Below are 26,441 nucleotides of genomic sequence, written 5' to 3' on the forward strand. Positions count from 1 at the left end.
AGTCATAGGCTGAGGAAATGAGCAAACAAAAAAAGAAGCATCTGACCAAAGAAAATTACTTTGGTCCCATGGAGGACCAAGATACATATTCACATGATAACAAAATCAAAGCTTCTGTAACCAAAAAATCCAAGAGAAATAGAAAATGGGTTCAGGCTATGGATGAGCTCAAAAAAGACTTTGAAAAGCAATTAAGGGAGGTGGAAGAAAAATTGGGAGGAGAAATGAGAGTGATGTAGACAAATCATGATAACCAAGTCAGCAACTTGGTGAAAGAAATACAAAATCATACTGAAGAAAATACCATATTAAAAACCAGTTTAGGGGCAACTAGGTGGTGCAGTGGATAGAGCACCAGCCTTGGAGTCAGGGGGACCTGAGTTCAAATGCAGCCTCGGACACTTTATAATTACCTAGCCATGTGACCTTGGGCAAGTCACTTAATCCCATTGTCTTGCAAAAACAAAAACAAAAAACCAACCAAACCAAAAAGAGTTTAGGCCAAATCAAAAGGCAAATGAGGAGAAGAATGCAGAATTGGCCAGCTGGGAAAGAAGATAAAAAAAATTCTCTGAAGAAAATAACTCCTTCAAATCCAGAATGGAACTAAAGGAAGCTGATGACTTTTCAAGAAATCAGGAAGAAATAAAACTATACCCAAAAAACCCCAAAATTAGAAGAAAATGTGAAATATTTCATTGGAAAAACAACCAAACTTGAAAACAGATCCAGAAGAGATAGTTTAAAAATTATTGGGCTACCTGAAAGTCACAACCAGGAAAAGAGCCTAGACTTCATTTTTCAAGAAATATTATAGCAAAATTGCTCTGAGATCCTAGAAACAGAAGGTAAAATAGAAATTGAGGGAATTCACTGGTCATCTCCTGAAAGAGATCCCAAAAGAAAAAAAAATCCAGGAATATTATAGCCAAATTCCAAAACTCCCAAGTCAAAGAGAAAATACTAAAAGCTGCCAGAAACAAACAATTCAGCTACCATGGCTCTATAGTCAGGATTACACAGGATCTGGCAGCATCTGGCAGCATTAAGTTCTCGTAGGGATTGGAATATGATATTCCGGAAGGCAAAAGATCTTGGTTTACAACCGAGAATCAACTATCCAGCAAAATTGAACATCCTCTTTCAGGGGAAAAGATGGACTTTCAATGAAACAAAGGACTTTCAAACTTTTCTATTGAAACAACCAGAGTTTAACAGAAAGTTTGATCTCCAGGTACAGGACTCTGGTGAATCATAGAGGGGGTGGATAAGAAGGACTAACCATGAGGAACTTAATGATGTTGAACTGCTTGTATTGCTGCATGGGAAGAAGATACTGATAACTCATATGAACTTTCTCATATATTAGAGCTGTTAGAAGGAGCATATATAGACAGGGCACAGGAAGGAGTGGAATATAATGGTATAACATAGTAAAAAGATGGAGTCAATGGGTGATAAAGGAAAATACTGAGAGGAAGAGAAAGGAAAGGAAGAAGGGGCTAAGATATTTCACATAAGAATAAAGCTTTTTTTTCAATGGAGTGGAATGGGGGAAGGTGAGGGGGAATGAGTGAGCCTGCATTCTCATCAGAAATGGCTCAGAGAGGAAATAACATACACACTTGATAGGGTGAGGAAATCTATCTTACCTTAGAGAAAAATGAGAGGAAAGGGATGGGATAGGGGGAACAGGGGGGAGGGAAGGGGGGGAATAGGTGATAGAGGAGAGAGAAGATCAAAGGAGAGGGTACTCAGATACAACACACTTCTGAACAGGGACAGGATGAAAGGAGAGAGAGAATGAAAGAGATGAGAGTGGAAGGAAATACAGCTAGTGATAGCAACTATGGGAAAAATATTGAAGCAGCTTCTCTGGTGTCTAGGATGGGGAAGGCACTCATCCCAGAGACAGAGCCATTGGAATCTGAACACAGATTGAAGTATACTTTTTTCTCTCTTGAGATTTCTCACCCTTTTTTGGGAGGGGAGGGGTGTTTATGATTACTCTCACAACAAGATTATTATAATAATATAAAATAAATAAAAAGTAATTGTCAGAGCCACTTGTTTGTAAACTCAATTCCAAATCATTCAACTTATGCAAGTAAAGAGTAAAGTGTCTTAGTCATCTTAATATTTCTCCTTAACATTAGTTATTTTTTCCTCTTCTCTCCAGCAATGACAGGAAACAATCTTTTCCCATAGAATTTTCTTTATAAACTTCTCTTTACATGATTTTATTTTAAAATAGTATTCAAGGCAGTCATCATAAGAAAGAAATCTATTCTTATCTTCTTTCTATCACATTGATTCTTCATAAATCCTCATGAGTCATAGATTAAACGCAACCTTTTCTTAATTCTACTGAGAATAGTGCTTCACATGAATTCATTTCTCTTTTAGGAGGTATCTAGGAAATTTTTTGTATTTCCAGTTTGCCCTCTGGTTCAAAGAGATCTGGGCAACTTTCTAATATGACTTTTTGAAATATTATATCTAGGCTCCTTTTTTAAAGATCATGACTTTTAGGTAGTCTGAAATAGGAGCAGATAAAATACTTGGTCCTGAGTCAGGAATACCTGAGTTCAAATCCACACACACTAACTGGGAAAACCAATGTAATCTCTCTCTGCCTCAATTTCCTCATCTGTAAAATGGAGATATTACTAACTCCTATATCACAGGGTTGTTTTTATGGAAAAAAATGACATCATAATTGTAAAGCACTTTTCATACTGCCTAATGCACAAGCAAGTACTATATAAATATTGGCCATCATTATTCTGGTGGATAGCTGACTCAGTAGATAGAGGGTCAGACCTGAAATCGGGAAGACCTGAGTTCAAATCTAGTTCATGCACTCACTAGCTGTGTGGCTCTGAACAAGTCACTTAGTCCTGTTTGCCTTAGTTTCCTCATCTGTAAAATGATCAGGTAAAGGAAATGATAAACCAATTCACCATCTTTGCTAAGAAAACCCCAAATGGGTTTACAAAGAATCAGACTAGTTGAACAACAACAAAAATCATCATCATTATTACTGTTGTCTTTCATCAAGCTGGTTTCCACATCAATTGTTTTTGCTATGAAATACTTGATATTTTCTTCTTTTAGTCTTTTGAATTAGTTTTTAATATTCTTGTTTCATGTAGTCATGAACTTCAGTTTGATCCATTCTAATTTTTAGGGAATCTACTGTGTGGTTCAAGTTTTATACCTCTTCTGCCAAACTTAGTTCTCTCTTCATTTCTCTCTCTCTCTCTCTCTCTCTCTCTCTCTCTCTCTCTCTCTCGGCAAGGCAATGGGGTTAAATGACTTGCCCAAGGTCATACAAAGGCTGGTGCTTTATCCACTGCACCACCTAAATGCCCCTCCATTTCTTTCTTTGACAACTCTTAGGTCTTGTCCAATTTTTTTCCTCTAACAACTTTTTAGCTCTTTAAAAAGAAAAACAAAACACATCTTACTTCACCTTTTCCAGAAATTTTAGTTGATCTTGTACCCAGTTATTTTCCTTCAAGGCTTTGCTTATAGATGTCTTGGACTCAATCTCTTTGGAGTTTGAATCTTGAATCCCATCAGCATAATAGCTCTTTAAGCTGGAATTCTATTTGTTTGTTCATTCTGCCAGCCTATTTCCCAAGCTCAGGTTTTATGTTAGGGCTGGCAGGGCTCTCTAAAGTTCTAAAGAAAGTGTCTGGACTGAAGTTCTATATGCTTCAATCATGCTGCTACCTTCTTTGTGTAATTGGATGTGGTATTGTTCCAGGCTCAGAGACAGGTCAGATTGGAGACCTACAAGCTCTTACTATTCCCAAAGTGACTTATTAAGGAGCAAAACCTTTATGGAACTTCCTTTTTAGGTTGGCACTTCTCAAATTTCTGACCTGGGGTTTTGTCTGAGGAACATGTGTAGCTTATTGACACTTGGCTAGAATTCTAGCAGCCATTACCAGTCAGCTGAAAAGCCCACCAGGGTCAGTTTAACAGAATTGCAGACGCCCCTTTGACTTGGGATTTCTGCCTCGGTTATTTTGTTGGAGACTTCAGACTGGGTTTGGGGCTGGATCTGGAGCATTTTTTCACATGATTTTATATATAGCTTTAATTTCTTCATTTGAAAACTGTCCATTCGTATCCTTTGGCCATTTAGCAATTGAGGAATGACTTGCAACCTTATAAATTTGATACAATTCTCTGTAGATTTTAGAAATGAGACCTTTACCAGAACTGCTAGTTGTCAAGGTTATTTTTCAGCTTCCTGCTTTCTTTCTAATTTTGGCAGCATTGATTTTATTAGTGCAAAAATTTCTTAATTTAATATAGTCAAAATTATTCATTTTACAGCTTATAATGTACTCTATTTCTTGTTTGGTCATAAATTTGTCTCCTTCCCATAGATCTGATAGAGTGTTTCTTGGTCTGTTAATTTATCTATGGTGTCATCCTTTATGTCTACATCCTCTATTGGGGTTGAATCTGAGACCCTACACAGCTCCTGAAGTCAGATTAAGCTGGTTGTGTCATGGTCAATGGAGGGGATGGGGGAGTCAAGGTAGAAAGACCTGATTAAACCATGGCAATGAGAATCTGAGCTAGTGGGATCAATAGAAACAAGAATGGAGCAGATTTGAGAATTAATGAAGGTACATAAGCCATAGCCTTTGACAAATGAGTAAATATGGGAATGGACAGTTGGTCAATGAAGCAGATAGAGCGCTGGGTCTGGAGTCAAGAAGACATCTTCCTGAGTTCAAATCTGATCTCAGACACTATCTTGTGTGATCCTGGGCAAGTCACTTCACTCTGTTTACCTCAGTTTCCTCATCTGTAAAATGAAATGGGAAAGGAAGTAGCAAGCCACTTTAGGATTTCTGCCAAGAAAACCTGAAATGGGGTCATGAAGAGTTAGACACAACTGAACAGCGAAATGGGAACAAAGTTCAAGAGACACTCCTAAGGGAATGGTGGTGAGACAGACTTAAAGAAGATGCCTAGGGAAGTTAGATTTGCCTTAAGTACCCCCCCCCCATTTTTACTTTTTCCTCCTCCAATTCTCCCATATTTCTTCATCTTGGAGGAAAAGCTCACGTGTGATGAATAGATTCACACTAAGTTGTCACAGACTTCATGGGTAACATCTCTGTGCAAACACATATTTGCACTTAACAGAAAACCTAAGGTGAGAATACTACTTAAATCAAAAAGAAAGGAAGTGGGGTCTAGTAGAAAGCATCCCAGAAGGGGAATCAGAAGACCAGGACCCCTCACCTACTTGGCCACAAACTTCTATTGACAAGTAGCCTCTGGGTCTCAGTTTGCTTACCTAGAAAATTAGGGGGTAGACAAGAGAGACAGTGTGGGGCAATGGAAAGAGCACTGGCCCTGGATCAAGGGTAAGCTAATAAATTTTTAACACCAAGATCTTCAAATAAAAGCACTGGAACACACTTCTCAGTTTAATGTACATTATTAATATTTTCACATCATTTTCTTAAGTCTAGATGATCAACAAAACAATAAATCAATCCTGATTTGTATCATTTGTGATTTCTGAAGTATAAATGTTCATATCAAAATTTTAATCTGTGCATATCTGTACTTCAGACTCTAAAAATGAGGGTTCAGATCCTGGATATGTTCATTATTATAGCCGTTGAGAAAAATCACTTTAATTTCTCTGGAGTCTATTTCTGCATCTAGCAAATGAGAAGGCAGAATCAGATATTCCCCATGATTCATTCCTACCTTCTAGTTCTTAATCCTGTGACATAGAGAACAAAGAACTTTTCAAGTCTAATATTCTAGAAATCTATATAATGATGAATTCTCAGGCACTAAGGTGAAGATAGCCACTTCAAGAAATTATTTATCATCTAGTAGCTGGGAGACTTCTGTCTGCTTCCCTTTTTGGATCTGAAATTGGGGTTACCAATAGCCCCTACCCCCAGAGTTGTTGTGAAGATAAAATGAGACAAAATATATAAAGATTTCTTTGCAATCTTGAAGAACTATATAAATGTTATTATGCTGTTGTTGTTATCACATTTTTTACTCTACATCGATTATTTTTCTAGACACCAGGGATACAAAGACAGACATTAAAACCGGTCTTCAAAAAATTTACATCTTACTAAATACACTCCTTCTCATCTCATCATGTCAGTAATGATCTAGTTGATCCACAATGAAAATATTCTATTGTAACAATTATAAAAGTTTAAGGTTTACAAAGAACTTTACAAATATCAATCTCATTTTATACTTGCCACAATCCTGAGAGGCAGGGGTTATTATTATTGTTTCCATTTTTAGTTGAGGAAACTAAAGCATAAAGAGATTAGATGACTTGTCCAGAGCTATGCTGCTAGTAAGTAGCTGAGGCTGAATTTTAACTCAGGGCTTCCTAACTTCTGGCCCAGAGCTAGTTTCTCCTAAAAAATGTTCCAGTGTGATCTCTTCAATCTAGGGACAGCTTGGTGATACAGTGGATAGAACACCAGCTCTAGAGTCAGGAGGACCTGAGTTCAAATCTGGCATCAGACACTTAATAATTACCTAGCTGTAAGACCTTGGGCAAGTCACTTCACTCCATTACTTTGAATAAATAAAATTCTAAAAACAAGAAAATCTTTAATCTAGCTGCTAGTACCTTAACCAATTACTATGTATTAATTTTGCCTTTATTTTTCATTCCCTGCTACCACTTTTGACAATACTCACAAAGGACAATGACTCAAGTGACTTCTGATAAGGGACCAATTTGTGAGATGGGTGTTTGCCCAGATTCCTAGGTCCTGACCTTGAAGGATTTTGTAGGAAGACAGAAGAAGCATGAAGGAAGGAGGATGGCATGACAAGTGGTAGAAGAGACATCATGCTAATTGGGAACTGGGAGAAAAGATGGAATCCTCTCCTTTTTTTTTTTTCACTCCAAGAAAAATCTGGTTCATAGGCTCCTAGATTCACAGAGCTACAAAGTGCTTCAGAAGCCATCTAATTCAGTCCTCTTATCTTGCAGATGAGGAAACTGAGACCCAGGGAGATTAAGTGATGTGCCCAGGGTCACACAGATATCAAGTGTCAAAGGTAAGATTTGAATCCAGAGTCAGTGAGTGCTGCCTCTTTAGCCTGGTCAATTCCTTTACTTCCTGATCCCATTCTCCCAGTTTGATTCTTTGGAGAGGTCACTTGGGACTCTGGTCCCAAATGTTCACTTTCACTACCAATCCTTTAAAATAAGATAAAACTTGTTAGTCAACAAATCCCAGGCTGTTTGTTGTATTTTACTTTATACACAGAAGTATAATTATTAGAGAAGAGTGAAGGTTTCCCTTTTTCCAGAGACCCATTATTTTTTGCACTGCAAACCTGTCTAGGAGCACAGAAGAAGGGGAATTTTACTAATTCCATATAAGCCAAACCAGAGGTGTTTAAGACCAAAGCTATCCATCACCTTGTTTTCATTCCTTTCTTTTGTGAAAGAAATCAAACAACCAGTCTGAATGTCATTGAGTAGTTTGTCCTCTTCACTGGCTTCCCCAGAGAACCTCATTGTGAAGGTTGGGAGGGCACAATTTCGATCACTAATGGAACCAGAGGGCTTCAATTGAGCATGTTCATTGGCAAACTGATACTACCATGACAACCAATGCTGAAGCTTGGTCACAAGCTCTCTGAAGGGGAGACTTTCATGGCTACATGCCTCTCTTCAGATGGAATGTAAGCTCCTTGAAGCCAATTTTTTTTGTCTTCGTGTGCCCAACAACTGGCACAGTGACTAGTATACAGCAGGTGCATAATAAATGCTCGTCAATGAATCAATCTTATTTTAGATATGTCTGCACAAGAACTTCATGGACTTGGAGCTTCAATTTGGTACTTCTCCTTAGGTGAATTTATGAAGAAAAGGGTGGATTATTGATGTGCTTTTCAAGACTTACATTGAAGGAGAAAGCATTTCTTTTAAGTTGTGGCTATTAGAGATTCACAGAATTTCAGAATTCATTAAACCATCAGACTGACAGAAACCTAAAATCCGGACTGCCAGTGGCTATCTAGACTTCGCTTAGAAGACCTCCAGAAAAGGAGAGCTCCCTACTTCCCAAAACATCTCATTAGACCTGATGTGTGTTTTTCCTGACCTCGTTCAAAATTGGGATGTTTGCATCTTCCACCCATTGCTCCTCATTTTGCCTCTGAAGCCAAGGTCAACAAATCAAAATCCCTTCTCACAGGCCAGCTATCCATTTGGTTAAAGGCAGCTCTCATGTCCTCCTATCAACTTTTCAACCAGCTGAACATTCTGAGAGTTCCTTTAACTCTGTTCATTTGGAATGTCCTCTCCATCCTGAATGCACTCCTTTTCTTGTTCCAACTAGTTAACATGTGTCCTCAAATATGCTTCCCAGAATGGAATACAGCATGTAGGTATGGTCTGATCAAGACAGAGGAAAGAATTTTAATTTACTTTTAATGTATTCATGTATAATAAAAGATCACTAACTCCCAGGATTTGCATCATTTCCAAAAGGTCAGCAATATTAATGATTGTAGCTAACATTTATATAGTGCCTACTATAGGCTAATGATTTACAAATATTATCTCATTTGATTTTCATAACAACTCTGGGAGCTAGGTACTATTATTATGCCCATTTTATAGATGAAGAAACAGAAGCTAAGTCCAGAGTCACACACCTAGTGAATATATGAAACCGGATTTGAACTCAGGTCTTCCTGACATTAAGCTTAGGTCTCTATTACTTCACAAGTATTAGAATAATTAGAATCATTAAAATGATTATGTGCCTTGCACTATGAGAGCAAGAGAGAGAGACAAACAGCCAGACAGACAGAGATAGAAGAAAGAAAAAGGGAAAAAATTCACTTAAGCTTAAAAATTATTCTCTACTGACAAGTTTTAGATGATAAAAGGGACTAAATAAAGAACTGTATTATACTGCTTTTTAAGACCAAATCATAATAGCAAAAAACTGTAAGGAAAGAAGATGCCAATCAATTGGGGAATGGCTGAATAAATTATGGCATATAAATGGAATAGAATAAGTTACTGCATAGTTGTTTCAGTCAGGTATGATTCTTTGTGATACCATTTGGGATTTTCTTGGTAGAGATACTGGAGAGGTTTGCCATTTATTTCTCCATCTTATTTTACAGATGAAGAAACTGAGGTAAATGGGGTTAAGTGACTTGCCCAGAGTCACACGGATAGTAAGTATCTGAATATAATAAGAAACCACAAATATGAGAAATTTGGCTCAACAAAGAAAGACCTATATGATACAAAACTGACATAAAAGTAGCATTAGGAGAATATATAGCCAATGACCACATTTGGTGGCACGGTAGCTATTGTCTTTTGTCTGTTTTTGAAGCAATGACATTACAGGTGAGTTGGATTTAAGTGAGGCAGAATGGTACAGAGTCATCAGTCTCAGTCTCTCTTCCAGAATCATCAAAGTTCAGTGACTGGACAAAAGTCGGGAAGACCATGCAATGGATGACCTTGATGTCTTCCAAAGGGTTTCTGACCTAAGGGTTTCATAATTCCTGCTTCAGTCTCTTTCTGGCTGCCATCTGCCCATTTCTCCAGTGAAGTCTTGGCATGCTTCAGGTAGACATCCCCCTCACTCTCCCAAGGTCTGAGGCCTGTTGGGTTACCTTCAACCTAGTTTAGCTTGTCTGCTGAGATGTGATGACTAGGGCATATACTATAGTTTCTTGGAGCCACAGATGAGGGTTCAGGGCCAGGTGGAGACCAGAGGTGGAACAGCAGCCCTCCCACCAGAGGTACTAGTTCTCCTTAAACACCCATATATACTAGATAAACTATTGAGGAAAATGTGAGTTCAAATCCTACCCTCAGACACTTACTAATTGTGTGACTTTAGGGCAAATCACTTAATCGCTGTCTGCCTTCATTTGTAGTAGTGGCTAGAGAGCCAGCCTTATACCCAAGAAAATGTGGGTTCAAATCACCCACCTCTGACATGAATTGACCCTGGGCTAGGTCCTCTCAGTGTTCTAGCCACTCTCTAAGACCCTCAGGTGCAAAAAATGTGCATCGATGGAAGGAATTTTCCTCCTTCAGAAGTTCTATAGCCTAGCAGACCCACAGTCCCACTCTGATTCCTATCCTTAAAATGAGAACAATCCTAGCACTTGCCTTCCAAACTTTTCCTGAGGATACATTGAGGTGATATTTGTAACGTATTTGGCAAATTTATGGTGTATGAGAGGCCTTTAGCTAATGCTGCTACCATTACAAAGGAGACTTTCTGATTCATTGAAATGAACATTTTCAGTTTTAGAAGCCAGGTAAGGAAGCCCTCTGCCCTTGTCTCAGGAGAGGGCTAGGAGTGGGGACCTGAGTGAGCTGTAATATGTACCCTCTACATCCGTCTCTTGCTGAATTATTTTGCTTGGCTACATATTCAGAGTCTAGTACATCAGGAGATAGCCATGGTGTGAGTAAAATCAAAAGGTATCTACAAAAATATTTTTAAAATAATAAATCACAAACTCTTTGCTAAATAAACAGTGAATAGTATGAATTCAGAAAGACCAAACAGCCTGCCTCAAGGACCAATTCTCAACTAGTATGCAATAGATATATTGTGGAACCTTCAATAAAAGTTCCACCAATTGGCTACAACTCATTTGTCAAATGATGGCTAATGATGGAGCCTAATTTAAAGTAGTATTGTTTAAATTAGTATAGATTAATTAATATAAATCATTGTTCTCTTGACTAACTCTTTGGCACCAATGGCTCCTATATGCAGGCACACTTAGAGTGGAAGTTGATACACACAACAACATCCTCATTTCTACCATCTTCCTTATTTTCCTTAACTGTGTTAAAGGAGATGCCATTGAACAAATCAGCAACTTTCTCATGAGCCAATTTCTCTAAAATAAGCATAGATGAACTTTCCTTAAAGAGTCAACAGCAGAACAACTACTCAGGTATTTTGGATTTTAGTTTCTCTCTTCGAGGGCCTTCTGCAGACCCTCAGTGTAGTGCAGAGGTGATCTTGGGGGACCTACATGTCCTATTGAACTGGAAAAGCACAACAGCTCCTGGAACATACAGAATCTATTGGTCAAAGAAACCTCAAAAGTATTAGTATAGTGGAAAGAACACTAGATTCTGACTCAAGAACCTTATTTTAACTCCTGGCTTTACCCTTGAGAAAGTTTATTGTTGGGGTGGCTGGGTGGCACAGTGGATAGAGCACCAGCCCTGAAGTCAGGAATACCTGAGTTCAAATCCAGCCTCAGACACTTATTAATTACTTAGCTGTGTGGCCTTGGGCAAGCCACTTAACCCCATTTGCCTGGCAAAAATATAAAAAAAAGTTTATTGTCTAATCTAGATGTCCTTTTCTCCTCTGAACTGTTGTTGTTGAATCTTGTTTGAATCTTTGTGATCCCATTTGCGCCTTTCTTGGTAAAAGTACTGGAGGGTTTCTCCTGTTCATTTTAACAATGAGGAAACTTGAGACAGTGTGACTTGTCCAGGGTCACATGATTAATGAGGCTGTGTTTGAATTCAGGCGAGCTCTATCTACTCACTGCAGCACTATCTAGTTATACCTTCAGTTCTGAAGCCAGGAGAAACGTCTCGATTGCAAATTGTCTTCCAAGTGAAGGCACTTTCTGTTTTCCTGCCACAACTTAAGGTTTTGTCCTCAGGAAGGGTTTGGAGAACTTATGCATTTATTAATTGACGAATCAAAATCCCACAATGTCCTCTTCCATATAAGCATTTTCTATAGAAGCATTGGTTTACTAAGATTTGGTTCAAATCATTGAGTCACAGATGACCAGATGATAAACATGGATGAAATGATGCAGACATCCATCCCTCTGGTTGGTTTGGTCTCAATGCCTCAATGTAGCCCACTAGACTTGGAGTAAGGAAGACCCATTCAGACCTCTCAAAATTACTGTGTGATCCTAGACAAGTCAATGTGCCTCAATTTCCTCATTTGTAAAATGAGAGGTTGAACTTGATGGCCAACTCTAAATTCATGATCTTATGATAGTATCATGATATTACATCAGGTAATGAAACAAATAACCAACCAAGAGGCATTGGTATGTGTTATGTGCCTTGATCAGCTAAGATAGTATTTCTGGACACAGTATACAATGCTCTCTCCAGTATCCTGGCCAAATTTCTAAATGGGACACCATATTCTTTGCACCAAAAATGAACCCCTTTGGTTTTAGTGTCCCCAGCTCAAGAGGTGCTAGAGATGAATCCAGATCCGTCCCTTCCTACAGAATCTGAGACCATGGGCAAGATATTTCACCTCTCTGTGCCTCAAAGTCCTTGTCCATAAAATGGGCATCCCATCATAACAAGAGAACCCTTGTGGCATAGTAAAAATAGTGCAGACACTGGAGTCAAAGGACATGAATTCAAATCCTATTCAAACACTGAGTAGCTGAGTCAATGTAGGGGATGGGTAGGACATTTCTCCTTTTGGGGTAACAGATTTTTTTTCATGTTTAAAATGAAGAGGTTGGATTATATAGTCTATGAGATCTCTTCTGGCTGCCCCCTTCAGGAGAACAAAGCTTTGTTAACCGTTGAAGCTATGAGAACACAAGCCATCGGCTGTCTGCTCTGAGCTGCTGCTGACTTGGTGTCCGTGGTCCTGTACTTGTGTCTGCATTGACTACAGAGGGTCTATGTTCAGTGGTGGGCAGACAGAACAACAAGCACTCCTACTTGAAGAAAGTATTTCATTTTTGACTCTAGCAGTAAAACCTCTTTTAAACTATATAACTATGTAACCAAGAAGTAGCACAGTCTAGTGAGAAGCCTGGGAACTTGGAACTCGCAAGACCTGCATTCAGATTCTGCCATGGACACTTTCCAGCTGTGTGACTATGAGAAACTCCCTCAGCCTCTCTGAATATCCATTTCCTCATCTTCAAAGTGGAGCTAATATTACCTGCAGGACTAGCCCCAACAGGTTTGTTGTAGGAATCCAAGGAACTAATGTGAGTCAAAAGTTCCTTGCAAGTCATAAAATGGGAGATGACTCCATAGATTGGAAATGACATAGATTTGGATTGAATAATCAGCAAGCATCTATGAAAAGACTAATATATGGGCCATTCACTGTGTTGAGTGCTGGGGATAGAAATTCCTATTCTCAGGAATCAGGTCCAAGTCTCTGTCACCTGTTCCTGATGAGACCTGGGACAAGTCATCTTCCTCCTTTGTGATTCAGTTTCTCAACCCATAAAAAGTAAAGGACCAGATGTCTAGCTTTGTTTACAGCCTATTCAAGTTCCAGTTCTTTGATCTATGCATATTGGTTATTATTAATAAGCACACACAATCCTCCATGCCAGCCATAAAGGCTGTGAGAAAAATTTTCTGCCTCCCCACTAGACTGGTGTTCAGTTATTTCAGTCCTGAACTACTGTTCATGATTCCATGTGTTTTTGTTTTTGATTTTTGCATTTGGACTTTTGGGGGGGAGGGGGGCAAAGATACTGGAGTGATTTGTATGCTTACTTCTCCAGGGGATTAAGGAAATAGAGGTTAAGTGACTTGCCCAAGATCACACAGTTAGTGTCTGAGGACTGATTTGAACTGTCTTCCTGACTCTAGATCCTCCAGTGAGCCACCTAGTTTCCTTTACCCATTAGACTAGTCTGTATGAAACAACACAATTGCTTCAGAGATTTGTTTCACTGACCCAAAACTTTAAAAAGCAATATGAACCATCTCCCACATGCCCTGCTTTATCAGGTCAGAGCCTTCAGGTGTCCTCTTTAAGTTGAATTTTGTGCTGAAAGAAACAAATGTGCCCAGACTCAAATATTGGAGCAAATTATATATTAAAAAATTCACATTTTGGCAGAAGGGTTTCACCTTGCCATTCAGCAGCGGGGATGAACTGTGCATATACACCATCCTCCCAGGATCAGAAAATGTTTCCAACTAGAAGCTGTCAGGGGTTTCAGAGATCACGCTGTCATTTTACAGATGAGGACATTTGAAGGAAAGAACATGTTCAAGGTCACCTACCTAGTATGGCTCAGACTGCATTCTAACTCTTTGGAGAGGAGGTCTAAGGAAAGAAGCCAGAGTCTGACAGTGGGAATCTGATCACAGGGGACCTGGGTGGGCACCCCAGCTCTGCTTGTAACTTGATATGGGGCCTTTAGATCAGGTTTCTCTTAGTTTATAAGATTTAGAGCAGAAAGGGATCCCTGGGGGTGTCCAGTCCAACTCCCTCATTTTTGTTACAATATTTAAATTTTAATATTTTATTTTCCCCTCAAATACATGTCCTGAGATCTGGAGAGATTAAATGATTTGCTCAAGGTCATGAGAAAGGTAATTAACAAATGCAGATTTGAACTCAAAACCTTTAAGCCAAATCCAGAACTTTCCATGATATAATCAGACCGTATCAGGGGTCCTTTTTTGTTTTTAAAGGTTTTTGCAAGGCAAATGGGGTTAAATGGCTTGCCCAAGGCCACACAGCTAGGTCCTTATTAAGTGTCTGAGAGCAGATTTGAACCCAGGTACTCCTGACTCCAGGGCTGATGTTTTATCCACTGTGCCACCTAGCCGCCCCTATATCAGGGTTCTTAATCTTCTTTTGTGGCAAAGGCACCTTTGGCAGAAGTGACACCTCTAAGAATTTATTCTTAAATGCATAAAATAGATAAGAATATTGAATTATATAATTATTATTAAATATATACATTCAATATATTAGTATGTAATTTAAACATTATATATTTCTATATTACATCATGTATTTATATAATATATATTTATATATAAAATAATATATTGAAGGGTGAAGGGTTAAGTTGAGATCTTCCCTATCAACTGTCATGGTCCAAGGAGAAGGAACTTCCTAAGCACATTGAACCGAAGCATGATTGGTCAAAAGCATGTTCTGGGGCAGGGAGGGCTGGGAAGCATTCCTTGTAAACTTGTTTTGGTGTCCACACCTTGGCCCATCCTTGGGTGTTTACTTCAATGGGCTGATTAAGTGCCATAGTGGATTGAGCACTGGCCTTGGATCAGGAGGATGGGAGTTTGAATGTGGCCTCAGACATTTGTAATTTACCAGCTGTGTGACCTTGTCCAAGTCACTTAACCCTGATTGCCTTATATCCAGGTCTATCTCCAGTCCATCTGAATCAGATCTCCTTCAGATGGCTCTGGAGGAGAAAGTGAGTCTGGTGACTTAGCATAGCCCCCATTCACTCAAATCCAATTTATGTGCTTGTCATGACATCATCTCCCTGATGTGATCTCTGAAAATGAAGGACAAATACTATTACCTCAAGACACCTGGGGAAAGTGATTGTACTTAGAATCTGAAGGTGTTTTGGATGAAACTCCCAGTTCACTGAGTTCAGTCTTGTAAACCCTTGGTTCTTTGCCACTTTCGTGTAAATACTAGAGGAAAGTGGACTTTGGAAGTCACCCCTTCGGAGAGGATGCTCTGCCAAAGGGACTTACCCAATGGAGACTCTGGAGAGTGTGTTCTTACTCAACTTCCCTAGCCAGCCAAATTTCCAGGTGTGGGAGCCTTCTGGGTTGGGTCATTCTTTCTCTTCTTTCTTTTATCTTTCCTTTTTCTTTATTTACTTTGATGTTTTCCTTCACATATATGCATATATGTAATTGTGTATCTCTTAGGTTATAAGTATATTTAATTTGGGGTTATGAGTATAGGTGGGGCAGTGGGTAGAGCACTGGCCCTGAAGTAAGGAGGACCTGAGTTCAGATATAATCTCAGACACTTAATAATTGCCTAGCTGAGTGACCTTGGGCAAGTCACTTAATCCCATTGCCTTAAATAAAAAAATTTAAAAATAAGTATATTATCATTAAATTTTCATTTAAAGACTTAAGACAAAGGGAAGCAGGGTCATTGTAGGGACAGATCCAAACTGACCAAATTAAAAATCTGCAACAGTCCCTAACCCTTTCTGATATATACATACAAATATATTCTATATTACTTAGAGATATATAAATAAATGAAATTATTATATATAATTATATGAAATATATTTGTCAAAAACCAGATTAGAGCTGGTGGAGATGAAATGCAAGCTAAAGTCCCTTTGTATTTGGCCATTCTTTGGTCCAAAGATCCGAGGTTCCGGACACCTCACTTTTCCAAGCTGCCTACCTCACCTCCAAAGCCCAGCTCTGATTCAGGCGCTATTAATAGACATCCAGTACATAACTACACTGATGATGTTTGTCCTTCATTTCTCTAAGAAGACCATATCATCAGGGAGGTGCCATGACAAGCAAGTGGATTGGATTGGAGGGAGGGGGGTTGTGCTAAGTCACCAGCTTCACCTTCTCTTCTGAAGCCATCTGGGTCCAGATAGGAATCAGGATGACTAGAGATGACCCAGGATGTGAGGCAGGGTAAAGTGGTTTGCTCAAGGTCACACAGCTAGTTAAGTACTTGAATTTCGAATTTGAACTCAAGTCCTCCTGACTCCAGGGTTGGTATTCCACCCATTGTACCACCTAGCTGCCCCCCAGTACTATCAATAACAAGCCTGGCACACACCGAGAGGATCTTTTTTTTTATAGGTTGTTTTTTTTTGCAAGGCAAATGGAGTTAAGTGACTTGCCCAAGGCCACACAGCTAGGTAATTAAGTGTCTGAGGTCGAATTTGAACTCAGGTACTCCTGATTCCAGAGCTGGTGCTCTATCCACTGCGCCACCTAGCCGCCCCTCACCGAGAGGATCTTGCTGGGAAAGGTGGGATCTTGGTAGAGAAGACTCCCGACTTAAGAGTATTGTTTTGCAGGCCAGGGACCAGATTCCCCGAGCTCTGCTGGGGAGGGGGGAGGGGGAGTCCTCCCTACAGAAGAGCGATTAGACTCATGATGCTCCCTCTCCCTGCCTGGGGTTGTTTGTTCTGCCAACAAGTCTCTTCAACCCCTTGTAGAAGTAGGCACCCAAAGCCCCTGGCCCCTGGACTCCTTCCCCAGCCAAGTGGCTCGGACCCCTTCCCTTCCCTTAAAGGAAGGAGCTGATGAGATGGCCACTGAGCCTTCTGCCACTGCCACCTTCACACAGTTTCCTTCCCCGACCCCAGCTCTAGCGGCTTCCACGGACATCCCTCCACCATCCCTCCTCCCCTTATGTAGGCTAAAGTAGACAGACAAGTCCCCCAGCCCTTCCCCGCCCCGCAGGCTCCGTTGCCCTAGGAGGAGGAAGCTAGCTTTCCCAGGTTGGGGGCAGAATACGATCACTTTGGCGGGGTGAGAGGGGGAGAGACACGGGCTCCCCTTGTACCCCATCCCCCGGCTAGACAGAGCGCATCTTAGATGGGCTGTGGGCTTGAGCGGGCAGCCGGGGCCGCCGGAAGGGGGGGGGCGCGCCCTTGTCCTTGCCTGGCCCAGGGCCACCTGCCTGTCTAGGCCAGCCTGTCTGATCACTGCCTTCCTCTGTGTGTGTGTGTGTGTGTGTGTGTGTGTGTGTGTGTGTGTGTGTGTGTGCGCGCGCGCGCGCGCGCGCCTGCAGATTGCCTCTCCTTGAGTCTTGTCTGTCTTCGAGTCTCCCAGGCTGATTCTCTGCCTCTACCTGTCTGCCCAGCTGCCTGTTTCTTTGTCTGCCTGCCTGGCAGTGCCAGCTTCCTCTGCTGGCCGGGGTCTCCTGTCTTCTGCCAGTCTAGTTTCCTGTCCGTCTGCCTAGCCATTGATTTCCCTGCCTGGCTCTGTCTCTGCCTCCTGGGGCCCAGCCTGCCCTCCTGTCTGCCAGCATGGTCTTGACCTCTTCTACTTCCTTTCCGTGTTTCACTTAAGGACCTTCCTGCCTATTAGTCTCTCTGCCAGTCTATCATCTCTCTGTTTCTCTCTCTCTCTGACTCTCTCTCTCTTTCTGTGTCTCTCTGACTCTTTCTTTCTCTCTCCCTCTCTGTCTCCCTCCTTCCCTTCAATCTCTCTGTCGATGTGTCTTTTTGTCTTGTCTAGCTCTCTGATTCTCTTCTCTTTTCTTCTCCTCCTCCCCCTCCCCTCCTCCTCCTCCTCTTCCCTCTCTATCTCTGTCTTCTGTCTCTCTCTGTCTCTGTGTGTGTCTCTCTCTTTCTCTCTACCCCCTTTTGATCTCTGTCTGTCAGTCGATGTCTGTCTCTTGTCTCTCTTTTCTCCTCCTCCTCCTCCTCTTCTCTCTCTCTGTCTCTTTGTCTCTCTGTGTCTCTGTGTCTGTGTCTCTGTCTCTCTCTCCCCCCTTTGTTCTCTCACTGTTTCTCTGTCGATGTCTCAGTCTTTTGTCTGTCTCCTTTCTGCTCCTTTTCCTCCTCCTCCTCCTTTTCTCTCTCTGTCTCTCTCTCCCTCTGTCTTCGGTCTCTCTCCAAGTCTCTGTCTCTGTTCTTCTCTTTTCTTCTTCTCCGTCCCCTCTTCCTCTTTCCATTCTTCCTCCACCTCCTCTCTGTCTCTCTCTTCCCTCATCCCCATCTTTCCTCTCTGTCTCTGTATGTCTCTCTCTCCTCCCCCCCCCCCTCTTTGCTCTTGCTTCCCTCCCCCTCCTCCCCTCGTCCGTCCGTCCTCCGGACAGTCTAGATGCCAACTCCCGGTCTCCCTACTTCCCCGTCTTCCCTCTGACCGGAGCAGCGGCTCCCCCCTCTGAGCCTTTGCCCCTCGCAGGCAGCTTCAGAGAACTTGCTCGGAGTTTTCCCCTCGGGCCGTTTGAGTGAGGGGTGGGTCCAGTGACCCGGGGCACAAAGCCCTAATTCGCAGCCCCCCTCCCGGTCCTGCCCCCCGCGTGCCCGCGCTCGGACCTCGGTACTCACAGGCTGCTGCCCAGCGGGGGCTCAGAGAGGCTCTCCCGGGAGCCGGCCGGGGGCGGCGGCCCCAGCCCCCCATTGACGCCCCTCCAGCCCCAGCGGCCATCAGGCGGCGGCCGCGGCGACTGCTCGTCCTCCGGAGCCGGGAAGGTCACGGTGGCCCTCGGCGGCTCCCTCCACTTCCCGCCCTTGCTGGACATCGCGCCGGGCGGCCGGGGCCGGGGGCCGGGGGTCGGGCCGCCCCCGCGGCCCCCAGACGCGCCTCTCTCGGCCCCGGCCCGCTGCCCCGCCAGCGGCCCCGCGCGGGAGGCCGGCCCAGCAGGTCAGAGCGGGCCAGGGCAGGCCAGGGCCCGGGGCTCAGCCGCCGGAGGGGGCAGGAAGCCCGACCCTGGCCGGACCCGCGCCCGCGCCAGCCAAGCCGACCCGAGCCAGCGGCGGCCCCCGGATGGGCGCCGGGATGGGGCAGCGGCGGCCAGATGGGGCAGCGGCGGCCGGGGGGGCCCAGGTGGGGCAGCGGCGGCCAGGGGGGCACCCAGATGGGCAGCGCAGCCAGAGGGGCGCCCAGATGGGCAGCGCAGCCAGCCCGCCCGCCGCCGCCCTCGCCTCGCTCTCCTCCAGCACCACATCGCTGCCGAGGACAGCAGCATTCCCGGGGGGAGAGCGAGGGCGGGGCGGGGGGCTGGGAGGGGGGCGGGAGGAGGAAGGAGCCGCCGCTGCAGCTGCCCCAGCTCAGCCACTCTCCCTGCCTTCGGGGGGCCTCTGCTTCTGGGGGGCAAGGAGCCAGGAGGGAAGGGCGCTAAAGGAGGGAGGAGAAGCCTCGGAACCTTCCCTGACCAGAGAGACAGAGAGAGACAGACAGAGACAGAGAGACAGAGATAGAGACAGAGACAGACAGAAAGTGAGAGAGACAAAGAGAGACAGACAGAAAGAGGGACAGACAGAGGCAGACAGAGAGAGATGTTTTCTACTAAAGATTCAGGTTTGTGAAAGGGAAAGGCTTTCTCTCTCTCTCTCTCTCTCTCTCTCTCTCTCTCTCTCTCTCTCTCTCTCTCTCTCTCTCTCTCTCTCTCTCTCTCTTCTTTCTTTTCTTTCCCCCAGGTCTCACCTTCCCCTTCTCAGCACCTCAACTTTCTAACTCCTGGCCACAAACCCTCCCAGAGCTTGGAACTAATTGGGAACCTGGGTTGGTTCATTTGGAGGCAACTTTCCCTAATCCTGAACTGTAATTCCTTGTGTCTTTCAAAACAAACGGCCTGCCCCATGTAACTAAGTCTCAGTGTTGACAAAGACAGGTAATCAGCCTGAGCCCTCTAGGAGCAGGCTGATGCTAGCTAGGTGGCACTATGGATTGAGTTTGAGGCCTAGGATTTAGGAAGACTTGAGTTCTAAGAAGACCTCAGAGGCTTCCTCCCTGGATGACCCTGGGCAGTTTACTTGACCTGTTTGCCTCAATTTCCTCATCTGTAAAATGGGTGGGAGAAAGAAATGGCAAGGCACTCCCATCTCTTTTGGGGTCATGAAGAATGGGATATGAATGAACAATAATCCCTCAAATCCCTGGCAAACAGCCAGGGGCACCCGTTTACCTTGGGACACCCAGCAGCTGATCCTTGTCCCTGATTTCCTCAAGGGCAACAGTTTGGCTATTTCCTTTGAACAAACTTATAAGGTAATCAAAGAGGGCATAGTTTGCTATAAATTTAGAATTGAGACTTTAGACATAGGGAAAGGACCTTGGATAGCAGCTAGTCCAAGTTTTACAGTTGAGAAATCTTTAAGATCATAGACTTCTTGATAGGAAAAATCAGTGTTATTGATTGCTGATAATAATAATAATAATACCTAACATTTATATAGAACTTTAAGATGGCAGAATGCCTTACATAGATGCTCTCATTTGAGTCTAATTTCACTCATTGGGAACCCATTCTTTTGTATCTCTGCTCTTAGCACACAGTTCCTGCCACTTAAGGATTCTACAAGAATCTCTTCATGATCACAAAAGAGATTGGAGTGATTTGCCATTTTCTTCTCTTGCTCATTTTACAGATAAGGAAACTGAGGCAAACAGGAACAAGTAACTTGATCAGAGTCATACAGGTAGGAAGTGTCTGAGGTCACCTTAGAACTCATGTCTTCCTAACACCCTCCTTTTCCAGATGAAGGAACTGAGGTCCATAGGAGACATGCCATGTTTGCAAATTCAATGCCCTCTCCATCTTTGGGACACAAGAGTCATAAAGATTTCTTGTTAGAAGAATCCTAGTCTAATTCTCTCCTTTTACAGATTTAGAAATAGAAGCCCCCAGAGAGACCTGTCCAAGGTCATCTAAGCCATAGGGAGCAGAGACAAGAGTAAAATACAGTTCTTGTGTCTGCCTCATCCACAAAGTTTCCTTGCTGCCTACATACCTTTAAATGAATCCTAAGAACTCTATCTAGAACATAATTTTAAAATAACCTATTTTTAAAATCCACAACAGCCACCTCCCCAATGACTTCAACAGGGGAAAATTTGTTCTGAATAGGCTTACTTAAAGTCATAAATTGAAAGGACAGCTATTTTCACAAGAATACCTGATATGTTCTAATGAGAGCTAAAATAAGGTCTTCATTTCAGCAGTATATCTAATCAGACTGGTTTCTTTTCTTGGGGGGGCGGGGCTGGTTGAAGCTCTGCCCCATCCCCATCCCTGTCCTCAACTCCTCCTGCTCAAGGTCTTTCTTGAGTCCTGCAGTGTTAACACCCTTCCTCTTCTTAAGGTTACTTGTATTTGCTTGTCTGTATATGTCCTATCCTCCTCCCCTACCCAATAGAGTGTAAGCTCCTTGAGGGTAGATCCTGATCCATTTTTGTCTTTGTAACCCCCAAAAGAGACTTGTACTTGAGGATAGGAAACTGGACTTGTGACTTCAATGATATAAGAAATAATATATGTATGTGTGTGTGTATACATATAATATCAGGAAATTCCTATTGATCCAGACAAGAATCTTTGTAGAAACCTAAAAGTCAAAACATGTTACAGAAGGAACTCCACTCCATCTCCCTAGTTCTGAAACCTATTTTTTGTCTAACTCCATGGCAGTCTTAATAAATTAATAATTAATAAATAATTAATAAATTAATAAATGATAACAAAAATTCTAACATGTTTACTGACTTTAGTTCTGTTGATTCCTAAAACAAAACAAAAACAAAATAAACCATGGTGTTGCACTGGACAGAGTGCTGGGTCAGGAAGAACTGAGTTCAAATCCAGTCTCAGATACTTCCTTAGGCTTGCTCTGGATGACCCTAGGCAATTCACTTCTGTCTACCTCAAATGACTACATGAAAGAAGGGGATTTGTTAAGTATAGACTGGAAAGGGAAGGGATAGTTTATGAAGAGCTTTAAACACCAAGCAGATGACTTTTTTATTTGATCTTGGAGGTGATAGAGAGCCATTGGAATTTCTCGAGTGTGAGAGGCGACATGGTCAGACCTGCATTTTAGGTCAGTCTCTGTGGCAGCTTGTCAGAATCTTGATGCCAAGACCACCCCTCTCTTCTCTTCCTCTCCTTTTTTAAAATTTTATTTAAGGCAGTGGGGTTAAGTGAATTGTTCAAGGTCACACAGCTAGGCAATTATTAAGTATCTGAGGTCAGATTTGAACTCAGGGCCTCCTGACTCCAGAGCCAGTGCTCTATTTACTGTGCCACCTCGCTGCCTCTCACCCTTCTCTTTTCACTCTTTTCTTTTTATTCTTAGGATACACTCTGTTTTCCAGAGTTAAGGCCAGAAAGCCTTATGGTCTGAGCCTGAAATAACAACAGTCCTTTACAAAATACCAGAATTGCTTCACATCAGCTCCAGGTAGTCCCTGAACTCAGACCAGCACCTGCAGGTACTGGTCATGAAGCCCTGCTATGAATCAAACTTGACTCATTGTTCCTGTTATCTTTTATTGTAACGACTTTAGCCACTGCTATATGCATAAAGACTTGGTCTTGCTAAAATAGGTCTCCTCTTAGGAGGAGGTCCCAGCACAAGTATCTAATTTCCTGTCTCCAATGGAATAAAGCTTTTTGTTTATAAACATTGTTAGATAATTGGCTTTGTTTTATTTTTTTTTCAGAGTTAATAGTTGTGATTGCTTCTCTTTGTGAACTCTTTGGTATGTTTCTTTTTTCAGATTTAACATCAGCCAGTGTATAACCCCTGTGGCTCTTTGGTCATTTATTTTCAGGGTTTGATAAGCTAAAAATGGAGAATAAACTGGAGAAAGGAGAAGGGCTTGTGACAGGCCAGCCAACAAACAAGCTATTGCAATAAACAAAGCAAATGGAGATGAGGGCCTGCTCTGAGTGGTGGCAGTGTCAGAGGAGAAAAAAGGAAAGTATTCAAGAGATATCACAAAAGCGAAATCCAAAGGCCTTGGCAACAAATTGCATGTTGGTGGGTGGAAGATGGGGAGAGTACAGAGTTGCAGATGATGACTAAATTGTGAACCTAGATGATTAGGATGATGTGGTGCCTTTGACAATAAGAAGGAAGTTTAGAAGTGGAGATGGTTTAGGGAGAAATGTAGCAAGTTCAGTTTTGTATATGTTGAGTTGAATATTTCTATTGGACATCCAGTTGAAGATGTCTGATAGGCAGTTGAAGACACAGGCTGAACATCAGCAGAGAGATTAGGACTAAATAAGATTTGTGAATCATTGGGATAGAGATGATAATTCAATTCAGGGAAAACTAATGAGATCATACCAAGTGAAGTAGTGTGGAGGGAGACGAGAAGAGGACCCAGGATAGAGCTCCCACAATTAATTGGCATGACCTAGATGGAGATTGAAAAGACAGATTGAAAACCTAGAGAAGAGAGTATTAAGGAGAAAAGGATGATCAACCATGCCTACAGAAGGGATAAGAAGGGTAGAAATTACAAAAAAGTCACTGGATTTGGCAATTAAGAGTTCCCTGGTGATTCTGGAGAGAGTCCTTATGGTTGAATGATGAGATTGGAAGCCAGATTGTCTTTAATGCCCCTTCTCTCAACCAAGTTATATCTGAAACATCTTCCTAAGTAGAAGAAAAAGCTGTGCCTTTATCCTCATCTGTGGTTATGATATCTTCAAAAATCATGGAACTCTATTATTCACAGCTAGAGCATTACTGGGGAACTTTGAATTTTCAAAAGTTCAACTTTTCTGGCTTGGGATCATTCAAAGTGCTGAACAATAGGGGAAATAAAGAACAACCTTTCACTTCTCCCTGAACTTCTAGGCAGCAGGTAGTGCTATTGAAATTCCAGGTCACCATGACCTGATTACCTATGGAGGAATGAAAATCATTCTGAAATGGAGTCAGAGGTCCTGAATTCAAATCCCTGCTCTTATAATTCCTAGCTGTGTGACCCTTGGCAAGTCACTTAACCCCATTTTTCCATCTGAAAAAACGGTATTAAATATTTGCTTTAATAGGGCAGCTAAATGGTACAGTGGAAAGAGTGCCCAGTCTGGAGTCAGAAAGACTCATTTTCCTGAGTTCAAATCTGGTGTCAGACAGAGACTGATAGTATGACTCGGGGCAAGTCATTTAACCTGATTTGCCTCATTTTCCTCATCTGTAAAATAAGCTGAAGAAGGAAATATCAAACTACTCCAGTATCTTTGCCAAGAAAACCTCAAATGGGGTTGATAACTACTAGTTGGACATGACTGAAAATGATTTAGCAACAACAATTTGCATTAATTCATAGAACTTCTACAATTTGATTAACAAGTAAATGGAAGGAGAAATAGGATACATTTGCTTAAGAGGGTGCAGAGTCTAGAGGGAGCCAGGTGGTGCAGTGAATCTTAAAAGCATTGGCCCTGGAGTCAGGAGGACCTGAGTTCAAATCTAACCTCAGACACTTAATAATTATCTAGCTGTGTGACCTTGGGGAAGTCACTTAACCCCATTGCCTTCCAAAAACTAAAAAAGGGTGAAAAGTCAAGGGAAGAAAAAGGGGATGCTTTTATAATGAGGAAGATATGGAGTGATCCAGGATTACAGAGAGAGGAAATTATCTTTAGGGGTCAACACCTGAAGGAGGAAGAAGGGGATGAAATCAAACCCTTATACAAGGAGAGAGATTGATATGAAAACTATAAGAGTGATTTTATCTTTTGAGACTGGGACAAAGAAATAAAGGATGGATTAAGAACTAGAGAGGTTTTGGAAGGAGAAGACCTGGAAAGGAATGAAATATATACAAATATATTCAAAGAAGAAGACATTGATATGGGGAAAAAGTAAGGAGGCTGTTGATTGCTCCCTAATCTTACTGGGCCTCAGTTTCCTCAACTGTAAAATGTGTATGTGTTTGTATGTGTATACGTATGCATGTGTGCTCAGCCTATATAGATTTGAGTTCAACAACCACCTTTGGAAAGTAATTATCTCTGAGTTACAGGTTTCTCTGAGTTACAGATCCATCAGATTAGCTGTTTGGTTCTGATTCCAGGGAACATCTGCCTCCCCCAGGATAAGCAGATCACCGTAAATCTCATCAACAAATGCTAATTGATTCAGTTTTGGATAGACAGCACCTTCTCAGTTCCCCCAGATGCCTCTCCTTTCTGATTTCAGAGCTGAAGAATGGAGCCCTTACTTCCTTCCAAAGCCATCTTTTAGAGAGAGCTGGGAACTTCCCAGATAGTTCTCCATTTTCTATCAGTTACTCTGCTCCCATATCAGGTACCTTGCCCAGACATGGTTTTGTGTGTTGATTGAACATACCAAATGAAACTCCTTCAAGTCAAGGACTATCTGTTTCATTTCTAATCTGTATCCCCTACACTTTGCACAGTGTCTGGGACATAGTAAGTACTTAATGTTTATTGAATTGAATTGGGAATAGCTATACTCTCTCTGCCAGCCAGAGAATTATATACACAGATGGTATGTGTCTATGCAAAAGACTTTCCAGGATACATAACTTTAAGACAATTTTGAGAGAGAGAAACAATGGTGATTGAACTCAGGAAGGTTCACTCACCCCTCTTTGCCTCTGAAGAGACTTCAATAGCAAACAATAGCCACTTCCCTTTGGAGAAATCCAACTTACTCTGTTCCAGAGCAAAAGTGGCAAATATAGCAAAGGGGTTTAGTAGGACCCAAGACTGTATATGACCCCCGGCTGCTATATGTGCTATATTTATGAACGTTTGAATTACATGGAGATAACCTCAGAAACATTTTATCAACACTCCATTTCAGCACTGGGGGATTAAAGAAACAAACTGAAGCTTCAACCTCCCTGGACCTTAATTTCCTCATTTATAAAATGAGACCGTTATATAACTCAGAGGCTCTGGACTCATAATGTAATTGAGGCAGAGTCAAATAGAGTTGATGCTCACCTACCTAAGGTACATTCGCTTCAAGAGCTATAGCCCAGCTGTAGCACCAGTCCAATCACTCAGGCAGTGTAAGGCAGAGATGAGACATTCATCTGTTTCCCTTTCTCTCCTATTTTCTGGTACCCATTCCTCCCCTATCCCCACCCCCATTTTCTTTTCTAATTCACCCACTTCTTTCTAAATTCATATTGGCAGACCTGGGAGTTTTCA

The 26,441-nt window shown here is 42.1% G+C and overlaps 1 protein-coding gene across 1 annotated transcript in view; it reads right to left on the minus strand.

The window, feature by feature from the left end:
- Positions 1 to 19,040, minus strand: part of TRPC3 (transient receptor potential cation channel subfamily C member 3) — a 91,891-nt gene extending 72,851 nt beyond the window's left edge. Inside the window, exon 1 of the mRNA XM_074231536.1 lies at positions 18,847 to 19,040. Within this exon, the coding sequence (XP_074087637.1) occupies positions 18,847 to 19,040 (194 nt within the window). The remainder of the gene's footprint in view (positions 1 to 18,846) is intronic.
- Positions 19,041 to 26,441: the final 7,401 nt, after the last annotated feature.

The sequence above is a fragment of the Macrotis lagotis genome, chromosome 3 (genome assembly GCF_037893015.1).
Source record: "Macrotis lagotis isolate mMagLag1 chromosome 3, bilby.v1.9.chrom.fasta, whole genome shotgun sequence".
Taxonomy (NCBI): Eukaryota; Metazoa; Chordata; class Mammalia; order Peramelemorphia; family Peramelidae; genus Macrotis; species Macrotis lagotis.